Source organism: Rissa tridactyla, chromosome 1, assembly GCF_028500815.1.
Source record: "Rissa tridactyla isolate bRisTri1 chromosome 1, bRisTri1.patW.cur.20221130, whole genome shotgun sequence".
In the NCBI taxonomy this organism is placed as follows: domain Eukaryota; kingdom Metazoa; phylum Chordata; class Aves; order Charadriiformes; family Laridae; genus Rissa; species Rissa tridactyla.
The window spans coordinates 196,824,997-196,847,324 of record NC_071466.1 but is presented as its reverse complement, the minus strand read 5'-3'; the positions used below and the strand labels follow the sequence as shown (position 1 = coordinate 196,847,324).

Sequence of the window (22,328 nt, the reverse complement as noted above, 5' to 3'; positions counted from 1 at the left end):
GGGAACCGCACCAGCACAAGTTCACAGACAGGCTTTGAATCCTGCACGGGGGCTCCAGATTACATTTCAACACACTCAACTTCTTCATGTGGTTTTCACGGAAACCATGGGGGAACCCTTACGCACAGGAGAAGCCTAGGAGAACCGGTGTAGAACATACCCAACAAAATGGGTTCATGTCAAAATCTCACCTCATGTAGGGTTTACTGTCATAGCCTCTGTCCTAGAGACTACAAACACATAAACACGGGAGATTACGTTCTTCTTCTCTGGTTAGAATGAATGAGATTTATGAAGAAAGACTTAATTGCAACTTACATTTCCACGAAAGAACATAGGGTATTTTCAAGCAAAAGGTGTGTTTTTGCAGAGATACCACCAGGGAGAGGAGGTATTTTCTTGGAAATCATGGAAAGCTCACTTCTACCCTGTTTTGTGAAAACAAGACTATCTTCTTCTCAGTTGAATGTCATTCTTGATTTATTCTACCTCTTACTGCTGACTTCTTTCCTTCTTAGAAGATATCAAGAATTAATGAGACAAAAGTTTAAATAAGGGAGAAGATAAAAGCCTAACCCACTCTTTATGTTTTACAAATTTACAATTTATAGACCTAATTTTAAGTATCAATATGAAGACAGAGATTATTTAAACTTCTCAACTATCACAGGCTCTTATAAATTTTGAAGACCTCATAGATAGAGACAAAGCTACTTCCTGCTAAAACCACAGGCTAAACCAGCTATAATCTGAGGCCACATTTGGGGTAAAGCAATTAAGAAACAAATGAAATTCTCCTTCATAGTGACACTGAAAACAAAGCACACGTGTAACATGAACACACATCATGCTGTCTGTGGCTCTGCATGCCATATTTTTGAATGAAATAAATTATTAAAAAATTAATGTACCTTCATTACTTATTCTTCAGCTGCTCTGCATCCATTCTTGTAATTAAGAACACTGGCTAGACTAAACATAGTGATTAAAATAGTGCACTAACTGTGCCTAAAGAATACCTAATTTTTTGCAGTGCTGATTTTTTTTAATGCAATAGCGACACTTAAAGAGATATGGTGTCGCTACTGAATAAGACAATTAGTTTATTTTCTTCTATATCTTTTTAACTTGAGTTGCAAACAACATCATCCTATTTTGAGGCTCTGGATCTATTGGTCAGAATAGATTTTTCGGTCCACCTTTTGTATAAAGAAATGCTCAAGTTAAATGTTTTCTAACGTACTTGAATGATAGTGCTATTGATGAAACAAAGTTTGCAAGACAAAAGACAAGCGAGACTGTGCTTAACAGGTAAACTTCTAACTTAAGTCATGCACAAGGTATAAAACAGGTCACTGAAAAAAATGCACTTACCTGGTATGTAAACTGCACTTCACTTGGTGATCTACCTAATTTTCCATTGATGTTAACTTCGATTTGACCTTGTTTTGGTTCATTCATTGGTCCAACTTGACATACAATCCTAGCAAGAAAGAATGTAAGTTTAATCTATTAGAAGTAACAGCTGCAATACCAATGCAATGTATATGAGCTACCACACACACTGCCAGCAAAAGCACTAACTTTGCTTTATCCTGCACAAGGTACTTGAGCTCTGCATCAGATTCCCAGCAAATCACCCGAGAATATTTTATATCTAAAGGAAGGTAAAACTGAAACATGAGCACTGTACGTAGCAGCTACTTTAGCAGCCTGTTAGTAGAGGTGCCTTCTACAGAAGACTCAAATTCAGCCCACAAGTCAGAGATGAACCTCTCCAACCCTACACAAGGTTTTCACCGGACCTGGTGATGTTAAAAAACCAAAGGATCCACACGCTCTGCCCTTGATGTAAGAATCAGGCTATCAGCTTTCTTATAACTTTGAGCATTTTAGCGCTAATACTTTTGTTGTGCATCCTGCTACCTTTCAGCTTTTAACTGCTGTATTTTCACACCGACGATCAAAATACCTTTGGAATTACTGTTCTCTGAAAATAAATCCTCAGGTAGCCCACGCAAAACCAGAGGTCAAGGAATACTGGCCAAGAAAACACTGCCTTAACTAACGCTGCTGCTGAGCGATAGCTTCGATGTTTAAATTTTTTATTTCAAACAGGCGATCCACAGAACACAAGCATGAAAATGCAATAAGGATTCGACACGCTTGAAAACTGGGACAAATGCTTAATGGAGAGCTGATAATACAGTGAGATAAGGACGTATATAATGTTTGCAGCCTGCGCGGGCTTTCACACAGGACACACCCCGAGGATCACTGCTCATTTCCTTTGCTCTTCACCTCCAGGATTATTGCTATTCTTCCTTAAGCAATGCACGACTGCTTAAAAAAAGCCCACTCAAATAGAAAAAAAACCCACAAACCAACCACCCCAAATTACTGGGTATAATGTACTTAAATCGGGACTTATAATAAAAGGATTGTCAAGTCCCTCTGCGGATCACTCCAGACTTTTCTGCCTGGGTACTGGCAAATGGACAAAATTCTCTAAATTCTTGCATGTCCTGGCATGTGTACGGCTGCCTGAGTCTGTTCCTCATCATCTCTCTACTGTATTCTTGGAAGTTGTATCTTCTTGTCAGGCAGAAACAGGAAACGGTGCCTTTGGAGGAATTTCTACCATATGTCAAGGGAAAGCAGTCGGGGGCCGGGGCCAGGGGTGTGTGTGTGTGGGGGGAATGCTGTAACGTGGTTAGCAGGGATTTTAATTGAGAAAAGTTCCCTCCCCTCCCCAGTGTTGGCATTGCCTCCCTTCCCCCACGTTACAAATGGAAAACTACAAAGAATGAGAACACCACTTCTCAAAGGCCAACAATTAAATCACCGCAGAGCCAGAAAGCAGCCTTAAGTGCCTTAAATCTCACTGCTCTCCTGCCCATGGGAGCAACTGTCTCCTAAAAATGACTAGCTTTTCACTGCAGAAGGACAGGGGAACAAGACCAGGTACTTACTATTTTTTTTATTATTATTAAATTAAATAAAAGAAGGTAATAATAAAACAAAAGAATGGAGGAAGAAAAAGACAGAAAATTATAGATACCTATTTGGAGATTCTGAATAACTTCTTTTTCAAGGCTTCCCTAATGGAGAACATCCTTCAAAACTCCTTAATTTGTTGATAAATTACATTATGCAAGTTGCATTTGTTCTCACCCATTACCACACTAGCAGAGCTTAGGAAACCAGTAATGTTGCTATGATACAAGGAACCAGTCATCTCAGTTCTGGCTCCTTTCCACGTATTTAAAAATATCAAAAAGCTTTAGAAAAAGCCAGGAGGCTGGGGAAATTCTTGTAAGGCTATGCTGCAATTCAGTGCAGCTTTTGCAAACACTGAAAATAGGGAATGGGAAAAGGTGACCGTAAAAGAGTTGGGAATTTTGTGGACGGTGATGCACATGTAAACGCACGAGTGACAGCAATGGATTTGGGAAGCAGTAAGAGATATACAGCTATACACACATTCTTAAATCCTAGGGACTTGGGAAGCTTCTAAATGCCTGATCCACAAACTGACTAAAGCTAAACATTTTTCAAAAGCTAAAAACTCACTTAGGTATCTTCAAAATCCCTTTCAAAACACACCACAGAAACAGCAAGATGTCACTGTATTACACTTTATCTGAAGGGAAAGAAAGCCAAGGTTGATGCTCGATTACTACATAATCTGTAGTAAACACCTCACCACCTAGAAGAATTTAGGCACTTTGTTTTAATTTTTGACACTGCTTAAGAGTGTGACAAGTAATCCACAAAACATCTACCAACCTGCTTAGGCAATTCAACATCCATGGACTTGTTCGCTCTGCAATGAAACTTAGTCATCTAAAGCCGAACCCAAGCTCCGGGCTCCCTCCCTGCCCCCAGGAAACTTTGTGGCTGGACTAAACCAAAAAGATGTAAGCTTCCTCTTGCTTTGCCTACTTTCCCGTAAATCTTGTGTGCTTGGCTGCACTGTGCTTCAGATTTAGCAAAGATTTTAATGACTAGATGCACACCTATGATGCCTTTAATTTCAAAACAAATAAATAGCCTTGAGATATCTGCAGTAATAGTTTATGAAAGCTTTTCAAAAAAATAAGGAAAAAATCAGAAGCAGGATGGTACTACGCTATTGTAAATTTGTTGCTGTATTAGAATCTATAACAATTTTAAGTAGACTCAGAAATATTGCAGGTATATAGCACCAGTTCTTTCTTCTATTGATAATCTTGTATAACCACAGGAAGATCTTCTCCTGAAAATGCACAGAAGTTCCTTTTTTCTTCTAAAATTTTGTGAAAAATATCCAACAATTACCTTGTGGAAACAGAGTAGAATTCCTCTTTGAAAAGACATTCCTCATCTGCCACTGTTATATTTTTTACATCTGCTGCTTTTATTCCCAAATTAGATCCCATTATGGTCAAAAGAATTCCACCACTTAGTGGTCCAGTTTTTGGCTCAATCTGTGTTTGCAGGAGGGAAAGGAAAAAAAAAAGCAAAATTAAATACTGCAGTGACCATGTTGCTCTTCCATATTACTTAAAGCTACTTTGACTTACCTGCACTTGAAATGCAAAAGATGTTTCTTGTCGGACCCCCACAAAAACAGGCTATGAAACTTTTTAATGTTAATTAATCATTTGCTAGCTCAGAACCAGTATTCATCAGCTGCGGATTTTGTGTCTCCTGTGGCAGACTGTTACGTACAAAACTCTTGCCTCGTCTTTACTCTAAGTTTGCTCCCTCCACTAAAGCACCGTGACTTTGAAAAGCCAATGGATGGGGCTCCTCTCGCAATCATTCCACAGAGCTTTTCCAGCATTTTTTTGCCATGATTTTCTCCCTTTAGGTTCACATCAGAACAGAGCACCTTCCTAACACACGGTGCTGCCCCACATAGTGTCTTCAAAAGTTCCCCTAGTCCCCTGATCTTCCACACTGCATCAAATGGTAGGATGCTGCAGTACATGGGCTGATGCTAATTAAATAATTTGCAATTAAAATCAGGACTGAGAAAATCCTGCTGTTGCAGTGGACTTCTCAGGTTGAAATATGGCCTGAGCAGGCACTTGAATTCTGAATATTTGTTGGGAGACTAACCTGCTTTCCTATTTGGAGCACCTCCAGCAAGACCTTTCCAGGTCTTCAGCTTTGGAGGGCTGCAAGTTTACCATCAAGAAGAGGGAGGTTGCACAGTCCCAAATGCAGTAATTGGAAGCCAAACATATACAGTTTCTGAAAGTCCGGACTTTAATGTCTGCTCCATCAAAATCACAGTTTCTTAGATCTAAGCAAGTCTGAGCACAGAGACATGGCTGGTGCTGCCTGCTGCCCAGCAGAATCACTCGCTCTGCTCTTCCACTGGTTCAACTTCCTAAAACTTCTGCCCACTGACCATCCCTTTGCGCTCAACCCACAAATCAACTAGCTGAAAAATGACTCAACGGTTTGTGCAAATGTTTCCAAATATTTTGCCCAAATCTGAAGCTAACAAAGGCTTTGAAAAAACCAAACATTTCAGTATCCAGTATTTAATCCACAATCACGTACAAACAGTATCCCAGGTGAAAACACTTTTATTTTTCTTAATTTTCCTTTTCCTTCCTACTTAAATCATCATTATCTGGGAACAGCTATCACACAAGTATTCTTCGCCACACTTTCTGTTGAGATTTCAGGGTATTTGCTTTCCTTGGCAGACTTCAACTGTTTACCTGCCATTTCTTCTTAGACACACCATCATGGCCAACCTCGTCCAGCATCTGCTGGTCTGCCTGTACCCACACCGCACCTCGAACTGCGCAGCCTCAGGATATTCAGCATCTCTACCAGTTTGAGCCATAGGATTTGGAATTACAGAGTTCTGTCTTATTTGAGTGAAACATCCCTGTTACAGCTCTCGGTCTCTGTCACACAGTTACCACATTTTGTGACAGCTTGGGATATGTTCTCATCAAACGCCGTGTCTGAGTTTCAAAGTACTGATATCACTGTTGCAGCAATTTGGATATGCCCAGTGGAAGTACATATCACTCTTTTCTTGGCAATTATGCCCAGAAAAACAGCGTTTGGCTTGTAGCTGAAAAGGACAAGGATTTACCACTTCTTGCTTTGGCTACTGGTCCACCAAGGTGGACAACACTCTTCCCTCACCCTGGGTGAATACTCCAACCGCAGAGTAAGTCAGGGGTGCACATTTGGCCTCTCTGACTTCTTACATTCGACTTCTACTGCCTCGGGTTTGATTCCGGTGTGGACTGGAAAATATCACTGACACCTGCAAAACACATGGTAGTGCAGAAACAACCTGCTCCCTTATTAAATACTATTTAAAAGTCTAGTTTGAAGCCTGTTAATGAGCCTGCTAACTGCTTGTAGTTCCAGGAGCAGTGAACCTCTCTAACAGACTTATTTCAGGTAGAAAGGACTTCAGAGAGAAGAAAAATTCATGTTAATTCCCAAGAACCAAGTGCCACATTTAAGCTTACACTGCTAGGCTGGCTTCTAGCACAGAGAGGACAGGGCTTGAAAAACAAGGACTCTCAAAGACTCCATTCAGTCTCTTATTTTGAGTCTTTACAAATCTCTCACACACATCGCTACTGGCATTATTTCCTTGCAGCTATTTCAGAGGCTTACTTAACACCCTTGGAAAGAAACTGCCTTTCAGTATGAGCTTGCTTGGATGCTTTCTCCTGAAAAATAATACACTGGTGGGGTGAGAAAAAAGCAATCTTACGCGAGTGATTTCTGGATGAGGACACGTGTCGGTGGGAGGAGCGTGACAGAGTTTTTCATAAACGCACTTGCTGGGTTTGCCATCTTCTTCACACCAGACGCACTTATAGTCGTGATGGGCCGCGAGGCATAAGCTGCAGTCACTTCGTCCATAAGAGCAGTTGTACAGAGTCACTGAAATATGAACGGTAAATGCACTTAGACATTTTCCTCTGTTTTAAGGATATTCAGTATACTAAAGGAAGGAAAACTAACCCTATGTACAAAGCCTACCCGTTGCTCAGTTGAGTCGTGTGAAGAATACACACGCTCTGCACTAAACCCCTGAATGATGCTGAGAGAAAACTGTATTTTTCCCTGTATGGGAAAACCCGAAATCTGTCCATGTGCGCAGTATGAATAAACTATCAAATAGAACCCAAACGCATTTTTGTCATGCCGGCATTGTGAAAATGTTGAAGTACAAAGTTCTTTCTTTGCCTGTCCTCAATGAACCTGCCTATACAAGTGCTCAAAGAGTAGCCCAAAGAAACAGGTCCTCCTGGTGTACCAGGAGTAAAGATGTGGAAGGGTATAAACTCTGCATGGCTGTTGGTAGGGACAGATATCAGCTGGCATGGGACCGCTGCCAGCTGCGTATTTAGAGGAAGAGAGCTGCCTTTGTTGGCCGTTTCCAGGGCATTTGGACCTTTGCACAATCATCGCTAAAGCCTGAACTGAAAAGAAAGTTAACATTTAATGAAGTGCTATCCTTTGTTCAAGTTAATACCTCTTCGTTTCTCCACTCTTCTCTGTTTTCTTGCCTTTGTTTTCACTTTTGTCTTGAATTGCCATCCTGATGTACGCCTTATTCCTTCTGTAGTGGAGTTTAATTCTAGTTTTTCTGAGCCAAGAAATCAGGTCTGACAGTCATGCCCCTCTTACTGATGAACCACGCACCAACTGGCCCAGACACTAACCATGTTTTGGCCCCCATCAATCTCTAGCATGATGCGCAGTCACTGAACAAAATTAATTTTCCCAAATAGATGCAAAGCCTGGAGACATAGCTGGGTGGTTCAGCACCAGAAGGAAAGCCTGGGCTTGGAAGAAAACATTTGGAGATGCACTGGAGAGCTAGCCCAGAAGAAAACAGACTGAAAAGATGCCACGAGTTTCTCTAGGGAAAGCATGCAAGTTGCACAGATTACGCGGCGTGTGGGTGCTGTGCTTCCCTGGGAAGGTGAGCCAATTATCATAGAGGGGAACTTCTTACTCCCTCCTTTTCTGCTCCTTCCTTTCATCCCTGCTTCTCTCTATTTTTGCCTGCTCTTTTTTTCTGGCCACATAGCCTTACCCTCTGCCATCGAGGCTCTGGCACTTGTTGAGTCTTCTTGTAAATCAACTTAATTTACCAGAACAGCAGAAAACTATCGAGGTTTCCTCCTGTGCTCTTTCAAGAGTTAAACATGCTCACAGATGGGAGTGGGGGGTACAAGACAGAGACTCAACATCTCCCCTTTCCAGTAGCTGTTTTATGTGCTCATTAAGTCTCAAGAAATGGTACCCTTTGTGACACTGGGTTTTTTTCAAAGGAGTTTCATCCTTAAAGATGCAGGAAGCAAAGCGAAGTAAACAGAGGCGACCAGATGTGGGCGAGAGAGACTATGATAAATCCTTTGAGACTGCATATGGTAAAGGCCATCAAAAATGTCTATTTAAAGAAAGCTTTTATTCTCAGAGAAGCAGGACTCTAGGAAGCACACCAGCAAAAGCACCATCCAGTGACTAACATTTCAATGCACTTGATATCTTCCTAGATAACAGCAGCAGCACTAGTTTTTAAATCCAATTCCAAGAGGCTACCATGTCAGATTCCTACTGAAATGAAAAAGTAAAATGAGAATGCTGGTTTTCCATTATTTTTCAGCAGTGCCATTATTCCCCTACCAGGCATGAACGATATTACAGATGCCCAAAACTTGACTACAGTCTCTCTGCCACTTGCATGAGAGCATACAACCACATAAGGGCAGTTTTTCTCTAAACGATGCATATTGAAAAACCTGGGCGTTCAGTTTCACAGCTCGTCTTTAGTAGAATAACACATTTTTATTCTTTCCCTTACACTGAGGAGTTAATGCAATGATGAAGGCTGGTTTTGACCCTTCTTAAATCTAATCAGAATATCCACTTGATTTCAAGTAGCTTTACCAGCCCAAACTCAGTCGAGACATCATTGGAGGTGTATGCAAAGCCCAGGGACTCTGGCATTTGTAAGAGTGAATCGATGAGAAAGAGCATCCATTTGATTCAACCCCTATCTTGAATTGTCAAGGAATCGATGAGCACAAAGCAGAAGTAGCATCATATACTGAGCACATCAATGCAGAAGTCACTGAGCAACAAATATAACCCAAGCAATATTTTAAACAATCTGCGTGTTAACTACTCGCTCCGTATGTTGGATGTGAACATAATGCTGGGGAAAAGCACCAGACTGACAGCCCCGGTATGCTGCTGTTTGCTTTTATAAGCAGAAGAGACGGTGCAGACAGCGGCAAGGAAAAGTTTCCTCATGTCTACGCTGAAAACTGCTTTCGCAGGAACCAGATTGCTTCTTAATCCAGCACTCTGAAAGGCTGCTACTGCAGAGGGACTTGAGTGGGCAATATTGTTAAACAAATCTTCCCCTTGCCTTCCTAAACCCTGCATTTCCCACCCACGCCGCCCCATGGCTACCTGATACAGCATGGGAACATGTTTCCTGGATTACTTTGTTACCCTGCCTCGGCTGGTCAGGGATTTTCATCCCATCCTTCAGTAAACAATGTCAGCGCTGCAACGCCTTGACGTCCCTCACATCCAATTGCATAAATGCAACGGAGAAAGCTACGGCCTTAAAGCATTAAACACTCCCCCTGTTCACTGATCAGCTCATTAAATGTACCAGCAGCAAGCCACTCATTAGACTCAGACTCTTATCCATCACCTTGAGATACCAGCTGTGAAATCATTGATAAAAAGGACAAAGGATAAAAGGGATATATGGGATTTCATACTGTTCAGAACCCCTGATGGCTAGAGATGTAAAAACGCTATCGTAACTTAGTATTCACTAAGTGTTATACAAAGAAAGGGTTCTTTCAGTGGCAGGTTCAAAGGTGCTTCTCAGCAGCAACCGTATACCCAAAGCCAATTCTTTTCAAGATGCATGAAAAACATTACGCTCCAGATTTCATATGGCAAGGAAATTTAAACGTAGGAGAGAATTTGGATTTAAAAAATCCTTTTTATAATAAAAAGAGACATTTGTTGATAATTTTTCAGTTCCCCTCTGGCAAGGGTTCTATATTTCAATTTGAATTATAACATTTCTTTAATAATTTAGCTACTTCTTTTTTTCTATGTTTTTCCGAGACTGGGAAGAAAGATGTTGGGAATATTTGGTCAAAATTCTGCAGTTTTAAACACCACATTCCTTTGGAATGGAAATTAGGATGGTGTGAGACTGTAATACAACCTCCCTGTATCATTCATGCCAGGTCCTCTTTTAAGTGCTTTCAACACTGCACACAGAGACATAGGGAAAATCTTCTAAAAACGTACTTCTATGCTGCCAACAAGAAAGGGAAGAAATTTAAATATTGTACGGATGGAAAAATATGGTCTGAAGATTTAATCTGCAAGGGACGTTACTCAGGGGCAGTATTAGTTTTCCTGACACTGACTCATCACAAGTGTGTTGCCTCGCAGCTTTTGCAAGTTTATTCCTTAAAGTTCAGTCCAAAGAAGCGTAAGGTACGTCCCAGCTCCACCACCTGCACCACCGATTTTGATGGAGCTTCCTCACCACAGCTCAGGACCAGGCTCACAGACATAATTGCTTCATTGTTGTACATTGAAAGAAATAAAAATAAAGAAATAAGCAATTCATATTGAAGACCAAGTCTTTGTGCTATAAAACTTAATATACTTTTTGTTGCCATAGAAATAAATGAACAAAGTAATCAGCTGAAAGCACACTGTGTGTTGCTGATTGCCAGCAGATGTAAAGACTGCAGAACCTGTCTGAGCTGAGACCCAGCTGAAAGTTGAGATCTCAGGTGAAGTCCATATGTGTGGCAGTGAGAAGGATCCCCTTTCTGCTATTGGAGGGGGGAAGTTAATTTGGGAAGGGAAATGGTCACTGAAAAAACATAAATCAAACTACTTAAGTACGTCTGAACTCTGAAGCTTCGCTATTAAGATCGCCCTTCAGAGCAAAAGCAAACTTGAAAATAATGGTAGCATATTTAAAACAGCCTTTAAAACATACAACACTGATGTTTAATTCATGAGTTTAGTATTAATAACTTTTGATCTGTCAGATTTAATTGTTTCACCTAAACCAGTAAAACCTACAAAGGTAACATTCTAATTCACATGACTCCAAATTATGAAGGAACAGATTTCTGTTTACTGTAATTAACCTCCCTTTAATCCTGTATTTCTTACTTACCCATCAGTTTGCTGTCAATCTTGACCTTATCTGTTCTTGTTCTTATGGATAAGTTAAGTTGTATGGTTTCATTTGCACTATAGGAGAACTGGAAAAGATGACACAATAGAGAGATTTATACCTTCATCTGGCAAGGTTAATTTCACGTGTTTTCTATGGTACTCAATTATTGGAGCTGTGAAGGTTTTAGAAACTGTCCCAAACCTTATGGTCTTTTTTTCATCTTGGCCAAATACACTTACAGAAAAATGTTTTAATGAACCTAATTCTTCACAATCGGAATTTTCAAGTATCAAGGGACAGCAATATCTGAATACCCGCTTTACATTAATTTAATTTACATTTGATTATAAGTATCCAAGTAGCAAAGGTACTGTTCAGATTCAGTAAGTATAGCTGCTGACCCTGCTGAGTTCTCCCTTCCCACACCATCTGGCCCCATTACTTCTGTGGGCACGGCAGACTCGCACCACACGGAGGGGAAATCTCTTGCATCTTTTGCAGTGCAACCCCCTCGTTATAGCCAAAGCACAAGGTTCACATGCTCCAAGACATGAGCTTCTGCTCAGGTTGAAAGACAGCAGCAATAACAACCGGAGGGAAAGAAAAAGAGCAAAGAAAAATACAATGGCTTTATAAAGCAAATGCTTTGTGCTAGGCTTAAATGCTGCATAAATGCTAATCAGTTCTCAAAACTGCTCTGTTAGTAAGCTTATAAGACATAAAGGTTAAAGTCAGCATAAAATTTGTGATTCCAACTTTAGGCTTGGTAAATAGACTATTTTTTTGAATACCATTTCCTTTCTCTGTAAAATAAACCAGAGTGAAAGAAGCATAGCTAGTCAGTAGTTAAACAACAACATACTGTTGCCATTCCCATTTTTACAGATGTAAAATGGGAAAGATAATGAATCAGAGAGGGAAAGCTCTGAAACTCTCATGTTTTATCCTCACTGATTTCACCAGATTGCATAAAAAGTGAAGAATAAACAAGGAACAGTCCCGAATTCCTCCAGGGACAGTTTACTGAATCCATGGATTGCACAGATAAAGATATCAAGGAGAAGGATTGAGGGCTGAGGGGAGACCGCAGGAGCTCTGAATCAAAGCTGCTGCCTTTGACTGCTACTGCCAAAGGAGAATCTCCACAAGAGGTGACTTTCTTCTCTGAGGAAACCAATATTACCCCTATATTTCTGGACACATGTGGACACTGGAACTATAAGAACTACATTTGGTAGGTGAATCATATTTTTGCATTTACCTCTTTACTCATGAATGAAAATTTTCCTTCATCTGATTCATCAACAAGAGCTTCGAATTCAAATTGTCTGTTTCCAACCACAAATTTTTTATCCTGTGGAAGAGAAAAGTTCAGCTTAAAATTTGTACAGCATCATCAGGCGTAATAAAATATTGCCAGGCAATATCCTGGTCAGCACTGGAAGCAATATGACCGAATGGAGAAGGCTAACCAGTTAAAGTCATCTCCTGAAAACAAAGCAGTGAGACATCGAGCCAGCACAATCTGCTGCTTTGCTGCACCCTTCCAACATTGGTTAAAGGTGGAAGCACTAGAGCAGTACAAATAAAGCAAGAACATATCTAGCACTCCGTTTCAGGGAACAATAAAAAAAAGCCAAGAGATGTGAATCCTGGATGACTTCACACATCAGATGTGTTATTAGCAGAGCTGTGTGAGTTCTGCCCTTTAAGGTTTTCTCTGTAGGGATCCCGGGCAGAGCAGGAATTCAAGAATTATGTGAAAAACTGGAATGAACATCTCTCAGACCTTGCTGGCTTTGTTTCTCCTGCCTCACCACAACTCCAGCTGTGTTTGCACAGGATAATCTTTGATGGCAGCACTAGCTTAAGGGTATTCCTGCCTCCTAGATACCTTCTTCCCCCTCTCATCTCTCGAGGCCCTAAATCCACTCATTCCTGCCTTTAGGCTGCAGCACATACTGACCTGCGCTGCACTGGCAAAACTCTCAGCTTGGTTGTTCTGTGACTCAGTTGAGGAACTGAGCTGGCTAAAAACCAAACACATCACCCCATGACACTGTTTCTGTGCTTGGTCATTCTTCTGCTCTGTCCCACAGCACAGCTGTGCAAACAGCTTTGCCAGAAGAACCAGAGAAAGAAATAAGTACCAAGGATATTTTCAGGCAGTATTGTTGGTAAATACTTATGAAATCAGAGCCCATTGGGGGACAAGACCACTTTTACCTTTTTAGAATCACAGAACACCCTGGGTTGGAAGGAACCTTCACAGATCACCTAGTCCAACTCCGCTGCCATGGGCAGGGACACCTCCCACTAGACCAGGTTGCTCAAAGCCCCATCCAGCCTGGCCTTGAACACTTCCAGGGATGGGGCATCCACAACTTCTCTGGGCAACCTATTCCAGTATCTCGCCACCCTCACAGTAAAGAATTTCTTTCTTATATCCAATCTAAATCCCCCCTCTTTCAGTTTAAAACCACTGTCTCTTGGCCTGTCATTACAGGCCCTGATAAAAAGTCTCTCTCTGTCTTGCTGATAAGCCCGCTTTATATATTGAAAGACCTCAAAGAGGTGTCCCCGGAGCCTTCTCTTCTCCAGGCAGAATAACCCTGGCTCTCTCAGCCTGTCCTCATAGGAGAGTGCTCCAGCCCTCTGATCATTTTTGTGGCCCTCCTCTGGACCCACTCCAACAAGTCCATATCTTTCCTGTGCTGTCAGCTCCAGAGCCGGATGCAATATTCCAGGTGGGGTCTCACCAGAGCAGAGTAGAGGGGCAGAAACACCTCCCTCAACCTGCTGGCCATGCTTCTTTTGATGCAGCCCCAGATACGAGTGGCCTTCTGGGCTGCAAGCACACATTGCTGGCTCATATCTAATTTTTCATCCACCAGTATCCCCAAGTCCTGCTCGGCAGGGCTACTCTCAATCCATTCACCCCCCAACCTGTCTTGATATTGGGGATCGCCCCGACCCAGGTACAGGACCTTGAACTTGGCCTTGTTCAACTTCTTGAGAACTTCACTTTGATGCCTTCTGTGGATGTAAGGAACTAGTCCCCGCTTTTGTCCAGAATGGCTTGGGTCTTGGAGTACATGGCAAAAAAATAATGGTTACTTGATTCCTCTTTCCTGCTCCAAGGGTTAGTAAGTTGTCTCCTGCTGTCATCTAAGCCTCGTGTATGAGGATCTTTTCCTATTTATTTGTAGCTACTTCTTCAATGCTGGAATCACTGGTAACTCACGGGCCACTAGGTTTTATTTAATTAGTGCAGTGGAAACCTTTCCTATTGCACCTTCACTGTGACAGGTTGGGTAGCAGACACAAGAGCCCACCAAGGCTTGGGGCTGAAGAGGAGCACACACTTTAACCAGGTAAAGGGCCTGACTCCAGTCTCTGGGAGGTTTAGGGGAACAGACCTTTTACTTCTTCGTTACCGACTGAGCTCTGGAAAGCCTTTTCTGAAAGGTTAATAGGCCATTGTGCTTTACAGAAAACATCTACATACTCCAAGTTTTAAAGCACCTTACAAATCTCTTTTTTGAGGAACGCTGCCTTGCTTTGCCTACCCTACATTTCAATATATCATGTATTTTTCAAAAGCATTCAAATTCTGCTGCTGCTGCGTGAGGCTTTCCCACACGCTTAACAGAAGGCGCTGGGAGAGGAGGGGATTTTCGGTGTGCATGACAGCTGCCACCTGAAGTCAGGAGCTGCTATACCAGGCTCTCGAGCAGAAGGCTACAGAGCTCACATTCAGCAGTCTGGGTGCAAGAGGAGACACGTAGCAAACACTGAGAAGTGCGTTACACATCGGACACACAGGACAAAGACAAATTCAAATGGGAAATTACTTTTAACGAAAATCTTTGGAGGGCTAATAGGCTTATCTTGATGCTGGTACATCTGTCTCTTCTACTGTGCCGATCTCTCAAGGACTCAGCTGGAGAATGCCTCTCAGAAGTCACATGCAATATGACTGATCAGTACTAAACTCCCCCCTCACCCGCTTGTCCTGGATGAGGCTATTCCCAAGAGAACGATGACAGCTTGGATTTACTTAACCTTCCTACTGAAATTCTTTCAGAGGAAGGAGGGGAAGAAAAACAGCCAACAGTTTCTCCTCTTTTAGTCTATTTCCCTCCAGCAGAAGCCTTCATGAGGAGATTTATTCATTGTGCTGTAAGTGTTCACAAGTTAAGAGGTGCATACAAAAAGTGTGAGCTTATTCTTCCACCCTCAGTTCTGCAATAGCAGTTTTGGAAGCCGTACACATCTCTTACTCACTGGGTAAGCCCAAATCTTCACTGCTAATCTCCACCTGGAAACAGAGATGCTTATATGCATAATATTGGCTAGTGCACTTAATCACCCATGATTGTGCATCACCCCTTAAAGCAAAGCACTGATTAATCCAAGATAATAGAGCTAGTAGTTCAAAGTGAACAACAGAACATTCTTGCTTATCAACTTTTTCTAAGCAAGAATTTAGGCAACGAAAATAGGAGGAAAATGGATATATACCAATGTTCTAATCAATAAAGACCTTAAATGCGCTTACATCTGCGTGACTGCTACCTCCAAACACTCTGTAATGCCCAGCATATCTTGTGGCAAAGCGGTCCCACATGAGAAGCCACATGCTATTTTGCCCTTGGGCTGTGGGCCAACCCCTACAAAATATCCATCCATGGCTTCTCCTGAGCTACCCTCCCCTCCATGAGATGTTTACCAAAGGCTGAGGGTAAGTTATGCCCTTGCTCAAATGAACGTTCAGTAACCAAAGTTATTGCTTCAGATAGCATGACCCCACAGGCACAGGTGCCTGTGCAATTACAACTATTTCATGCCTTACTTGTCTGTTTTCACATGTTCTCAGAGGTCTGTGTATACAGCTGCAGTCACCCTGTGTGCCTATTTAAGTTCTGGCACTGAAGGCATTATTATTCTGGCTTAAAAATGCACCTCTGTACCAGGATATATGGGGCTGCTCCCATGACAGAGATGACGTTCCCACATGGCTCTCACCTAAGAAAAATTATTCTGACATCATTTCACACTCATTGCTCTCCAGCATCTTTCTAGCCTAGGGCCTATGCATTCATCTCGCTTCTTACAGAGACTTGAATTCCACGTAAGCCTTCCCAGTTCCAAGTTAAATAAATGCATACTAGGTCTGGTCTGAAGGCAAGCTGTTAAACACTGCTACCCATGACAAAGCATCCAACCCACAGGATGTGTCTGCCTTTGTTAAATAGAATTGATATCTCACAGAAAAAAAAAAAAAGTGCAGGAGCATTTTTGTTCCCTTTTGTCTACTAGTAGTTCATAAAGATTAAAGTTCTCATTCACAGAATGCTAAACTAGATGAAGGAGTTTTTCGGTTCCTGCTGCTATTTCTCCTCCTTGGAGGAAAAGGGTCCTCTAGAAGTCAAATTCAGCACATCTACATTATGCATCTGCCCTGAACTTGTTCTCGAGAGAGAATAGGCTCTTTCACTTATATCAAAGAAGCAGGGAAAGATTTTCCTCTTGTGCAGAAAAACAGCTCTTCACAATGCTAAACAAAAGAAATGTGAGTAAATTCTCTGGAACACTTTTCCTTTTTTAGCAAAGGGAGCTGTGGCCTTTAGGTCTAGTGTTGTGTCCCACATCTTGCACACAGCCAGCCATCCTACCAGGGACCTGTCCTGGCATCTCAGAGAACAGATCAAATTCACCAAATTGCTTTTTTTTTTATTTACATATATTTTAAAGCCCTCAAGTGAAAATGTTAATTTTTGAACTTCTGTTTGTATAGCACTGTCTTGATATATGTGCAACGTAGTGATACACAGCAGGGTCTTCGTATGATTGTAGTGCTTGTGGGTTGCTTTTTACCTTCTCTGAATACCCTTCTTACACTGCTGCTCTCCAGACCTGCTTACCCTTTCCCATCCCTTGGCAGGCACAGCAGAGCTGATAGAAGGACTTTTGTAAGCTACACAGTACTTCAATTTGGCAAAGGGGAAAAAAACCAACTCAAAACCCAAGACCCTTCTTTCCCTTGATAGGTGGCTGGTAGACAAAGCAATCAATGCAATCTCCAGCGTATCTATCATTAATTTGCATTTACACAAAACAGCACAGAATCAAACAATAGAAACTAAGAACAAGACTAAGAACTAAGAAGTGGTTTTTAAGCTTCGTTTTTATCAAACTAACAACAACATTTTATGCATTATCTAGGTTATAAAGCAATTAAAAGCTTGGAGTCAAACTCTGGCTTCTTAGAAGCTTTGTAATTTACTTTCTGGAAGCAAGTACTGAGAAAGAGAAGCCTTTGCTAGAGCTGAGAACATACCTGATCTTCTGGTTTGATGGTCACACACACACACAAAGCCCCCCCCAAAAGATTGTTTCATCCAAAATAAGAAACATTTAATTTCTGAGTGCATTTTTTTGTTTGAAAAGTGAAAACTGAAGTAAGCACACAAGTGATGTCATTCTAAACCAAAAAAGAGTATTTAATTAGAAAAAAGATATGAAATATTCACAATTCCTCTCATTTCATTAGAAAAAAGATATGAAACATTCACAATTCTCCTCTCATTTCATTAGATGAAAAATAATTGTCAAGTGTTTCAGTAGGTCCAACTTACATTCTTGAAAAAAGACCCATATCTAGTAGCTAAGATATCCTGTCCAGCTCTGATTCCGTCTTGGTGATGACTCTACCACAGCAACCAATACTATATCAAACTTGAATGTGTAGCTTTCTGCCTTCTTTAAATACAGTTATGAGCAGGTTCTCCAAGGAACACAAACTAATGCTTCAGTTTAGGGATATGGCCGCAGTTTAAGTGGAATTCAAATGACAGCTAGCTTTGAATTAATATTCTTACCCGATAATAAGCTAGATGTCTTCCCTCAAAATACACCATTGTTCGGTACTCCATAGGTATTATTGGAGGGTTAGGGTTTAGAAACTGCGGGCATTCTTCTTCCTAGGGAGAGAAACATTTTATACGTTATTCCAAGTAAAAAGTCTTATCACAACAAGCTCCGATGTCCTTCGGACAATGGAATGATTGTTCTGAAGAACTTCATGCTTAAAATACAGTGACAGATTTGATTACACCCTTTCAAATTAGACATGCTAAAAATGACTGCAGCATATGTCAAAGCTGTGGGTGATTATCTTTCCCAGCCTTGAAATCTCGTTCCTCCCATTGAAGCAAAATAGTAAAAGGAACAAAAATATCCTTTCAGGAGTTATTCAGTCTCACTGCCCCTCCTCAATCACACCCTTAAATTCCCACCCCCGCACTGTCACTAAAAAAAAAAATTCTTACACTTCTGGAGTTAACTTTAGCATCATTTTTAAATCCCTCATTCAACCAACTGATATGAGAGCAAAAGCAAATAAAATATTGAAGTGTTCTAATAAAAAACTAATAATCTTATTTTTAAACATTACCATATTTTGTTTAATCACATCCTGTACTGAAGAGGACTCTTCACAGATATGTCTCTTCCAGTCCCACTGGCAATTCCATCTATTGCTTGCACAAGAATAGCACCTACAAATATAACATGATAGTCATGACAAACTGTCAGGCTTTTTCCCCCATTGACAAAAAAAGAAAATGAAATTCCATCTTTATTCATTGAGGGTAGATCAATCTGTTACAGCATCCTTACTATATTAAGCTGAAAAGTTCATAGCAAGAACAGTTCAAGAACCCCCCCAAGCTATTTTCTCGCTTAAATATCTGAACAAGGATTGGAAATCCACAGCACCTTGTGCAAACTTTGAGATCAAGTCTGAGAGGACTGGAAATGATCTCGATCAACCTTCCTACATAAGATGGAACAAAGTGGGGTTTGCGTTGGCTGCGCCTGCCTTGGGGCAGCAACGTCTTGAGCAGAGCAGGTGATGGGACCAGAGTCAGCTCTGATCATCCTAGTTGAATGCACTGCAACCCAAAGCACAAATCTAATGTTTGAGGGAACAAGTAGGTAAGCAGATGCCGACAGAGCTCACCTGCAATGGCAATCCCATGAACTGGCCTTTAATTATACGTGCCATGAATATTCCCATTCCACGTGGTTTATGTTACCTTCTGCCCTTCAACCATTTTTCAACTTCATTAAAATGTAAGAAAAAGAATTTGGACACTGGCAAATTGAGTGCCAAAGGCTTAATTATGAAATGATTGAGTAACTCAGCTGCCAGTTACCTGAAACACCACGCTACAGGATCTAAACACCTAAGTTAAGAGGCTGAAATACTTACGGCTGATTTTCAAAAAGATTCATTGCTTCTTCACAGTCGTAAAAAGGGTAAGTATGAGACGCAAAAAATATCTTGTTATTTCCAAAGGTTAACTGAAGTGGAACTGAAACATGATCTATCACAAAAGAAAAAAATATTATCTAAGTGGTTGTTGAATTCTTTAGCTCTTGAGCTGAATGATACAACGATAATGCTTTTATTATTTTACAGGACACAAGCAAATATTTAACTATACTGTTGACACTCTGGATCTCACGACCTGTTATACTTCAGATCTATAAGCTCTGCTTTGTCTTTTTAAGCTTTGCAAATTTTTCCACACATGGTTGTCAGAAGAAAAGCGGACATGGGATAAAGGGAAGAAGGAAAATTATAGAATAGCTTTGTTTTACAGAAGTGTTTCTCAGCAGTGCTATCATCATGCTAGAATTTTAAAGAGTCTAGAAGAACAAGAAAAACTGAATAAGGACATAATTGAACACAGACGAAAACTGGCATGAGAACAGTCGTTTTAAATAAAACATTTTCTTAAATATGGATACGTCTGCATGTAAAATTACTTGTTTCATTTGTGGATTAAAACTGTCATCGTCATGTGAATTAAAGCAAGTGATCTTTGTGGTTAATGCCCAACAGTGCCTGCAACGCTCAGTTACCACAGGCACTTCTGATCTTCAGTTTGCTGTACATGATTTCTCCACAAATGTACTTCTTGTCTGGATCATTATTGAACTAAGAGTGGAAAATCTATCTTCAGAAACTGGTGCTTTCCTCAGCGAAGCTGTTTGAAATACCTTTTGCAGAAATCATTAAGCCCTTGTCGCAAGCTATTTCACAAGCTATTGGGCAATTTCAAACTCTGCTTTCCTTGAACAGGTTCTCTGAAGAAGCTGCTTGGCTGGAAGTCACCTCTGCCTGCACTGGGTCCCCTTGAATATTTCAGACCGGTAAGAATGCCAAGGGATTTCCTAACAACGGGACTGCGAAAAAGCATCCTTCCTCTCTAGAAATGTCTTATTCCCTTTGGAACCAAACACAACTAAAGTAACCCAGACTTTTCCAAACTCAATAGGGTTTCTTAACAGTAAGTGGATGGCTCAGGACCTTTTGTCACATGCTGCCAGGAACCACTGGCTGTGGTAACAACCGTCTGCCTCCTGCTGAAGTGTCTGCCAAGCTTCTGAGCACCTTTATATTACTTCTGAACATCCTTTCAGATGGATCCCTGTGTGACAAACTCAGAGGGCTGTATTATTTCCAGGTGACTTGGTTACTCGAATGCCATCTCTGAGAGGCTTCTAGTCTCACGTTTTATGCTGAAAGACATCAAGCTGTCATATTTATCAACCCAGCCGCTTTATGTCCTGCTTTACAAAATATTTAGGGAATATGAATTGGCGCTAAATAAGGAACTGCCGCTTTAACACAGCATAATCTGATACTGTGACACACCCCAGCTAGTTTAAAACTTGAGTGAGATTTTAATATCATTACTCTTCCTGCAACTGAAACTGGATTTTGATCTGTTTCAGTCTTAAGAGAATTGAAATGTATCTTAAAAAGTGCTTCCAAGTACTGCTCTGACAGTTCATGACTGCTGTGATACATACAAAGGGGATATCCTCAAGGGTACCTCTGCAAGCTGCAAGAACGCCCTTTTTTGTGTTCTGTTTTGTGTTTTTTTCTATTTGTTTCTTTAAACTTGATACATAATAATCAGTGCTGTGTAATCAGTTTTATTCCATGTGTTTATGCATCAAGATGTATGAACTTAAAGCATGAACAAAACACTATCTAGGAAACAGGACAAGAATTATGGCTGGCAACAAACCTTAAGCATATAATCAGTGGTTCAGAACAATGATACAGCCTTTAATTATACGATCACATATTTTTCCACTGGACTTACTGCCACAGAAGCTGGAGGGCACATTGCAGAAGAGGCAGAAGGCTTTATGAGAGAAAGAACAGCCTTGTGACATGGACCAGAAAACAAGCCACTGAACTACAGCTGACTAGAGGAAAGCTAAGACATCAGAGATGAAGAACTTCACATCTGAAGCACATGTGTGGCTCTTCTGGTCCCACAACTCGGAATGATTAGGGTAAGATTAGAGAAGCTGGGCTTTGTTTGTCTGGGACACAGAGTAACACCGCTCTGGCTCTGTGCCTATGGCTCTGCCAAGCTCCTGTTTCAGGTTCCTGGTAGAAACACTTGGAATGCTTGTAAATACAGCAATGGAAAAAGTTTGAGCAAACCTTCTTTTTTTTTTTTTCCCCAAATGTTTGAATGGACAAAGTTCAGCAATAGACTATTTGGGGAAAGGGACTGGAAGAGGAAAATAACCTTGTATGGAGCTCATATAAGGGCATCACATTAGACGCAGCAGGCTATGTTCTTTCCTCTTATTATACGTGGAGGGCAGCAATATTTCTTTACCTTGACCTTTTGGTGTTGGAGGTATTATATCGGGCGGATCACAGATAATAACCCCTTCTCTTAATTGAGCGTCATGGATTGTTTCACCAAACGTACACAAAACCTTGTCACTGTCAGTCAGAGTTGGCAACGGACTTACAGTCAGTTCCACCTGGAAACAAAATTTAAAAAGGGTAAAATATTTGAAAGAAGCAAAACAAGACCCAGTAAGATTTATTTATGGCCAGAGAATTTCAACTGCTCTTTTTTTTTGGCAAACTATGATATAGTATCACAGAAGATGGTTCTCCATTTTTATTTCATCCCATCTACTAATCTTTTCTTCTTATACCTCTACCAATTTTTACAGGCTGGGTATATATTGAATTAGAGTGGTACAAAAA

The 22,328-nt window shown here is 40.9% G+C and overlaps 1 protein-coding gene across 6 annotated transcripts in view; it reads right to left on the bottom strand.

Moving 5' to 3' along the window:
- PLXNB2 (plexin B2) overlaps window positions 1-22,328 on the bottom strand; it is a 260,101-nt gene that overhangs the window by 45,238 nt on the left and 192,535 nt on the right. For all 6 annotated transcript variants that reach the window (XM_054217236.1, XM_054213852.1, XM_054215554.1 and 3 more), the window contains 9 exons: window positions 21,946-22,096; window positions 19,506-19,620; window positions 18,687-18,789; window positions 18,112-18,213; window positions 12,489-12,581; window positions 11,225-11,312; window positions 6,746-6,918; window positions 4,321-4,469; window positions 1,375-1,483 (listed from right to left, as the gene is read on the bottom strand). In XM_054217236.1, the coding sequence (XP_054073211.1) occupies window positions 1,375-1,483; window positions 4,321-4,469; window positions 6,746-6,918; window positions 11,225-11,312; window positions 12,489-12,581; window positions 18,112-18,213; window positions 18,687-18,789; window positions 19,506-19,620; window positions 21,946-22,096 (1,083 nt within the window). The remainder of the gene's footprint in view (window positions 1-1,374; window positions 1,484-4,320; window positions 4,470-6,745; window positions 6,919-11,224; window positions 11,313-12,488; window positions 12,582-18,111; window positions 18,214-18,686; window positions 18,790-19,505; window positions 19,621-21,945; window positions 22,097-22,328) is intronic.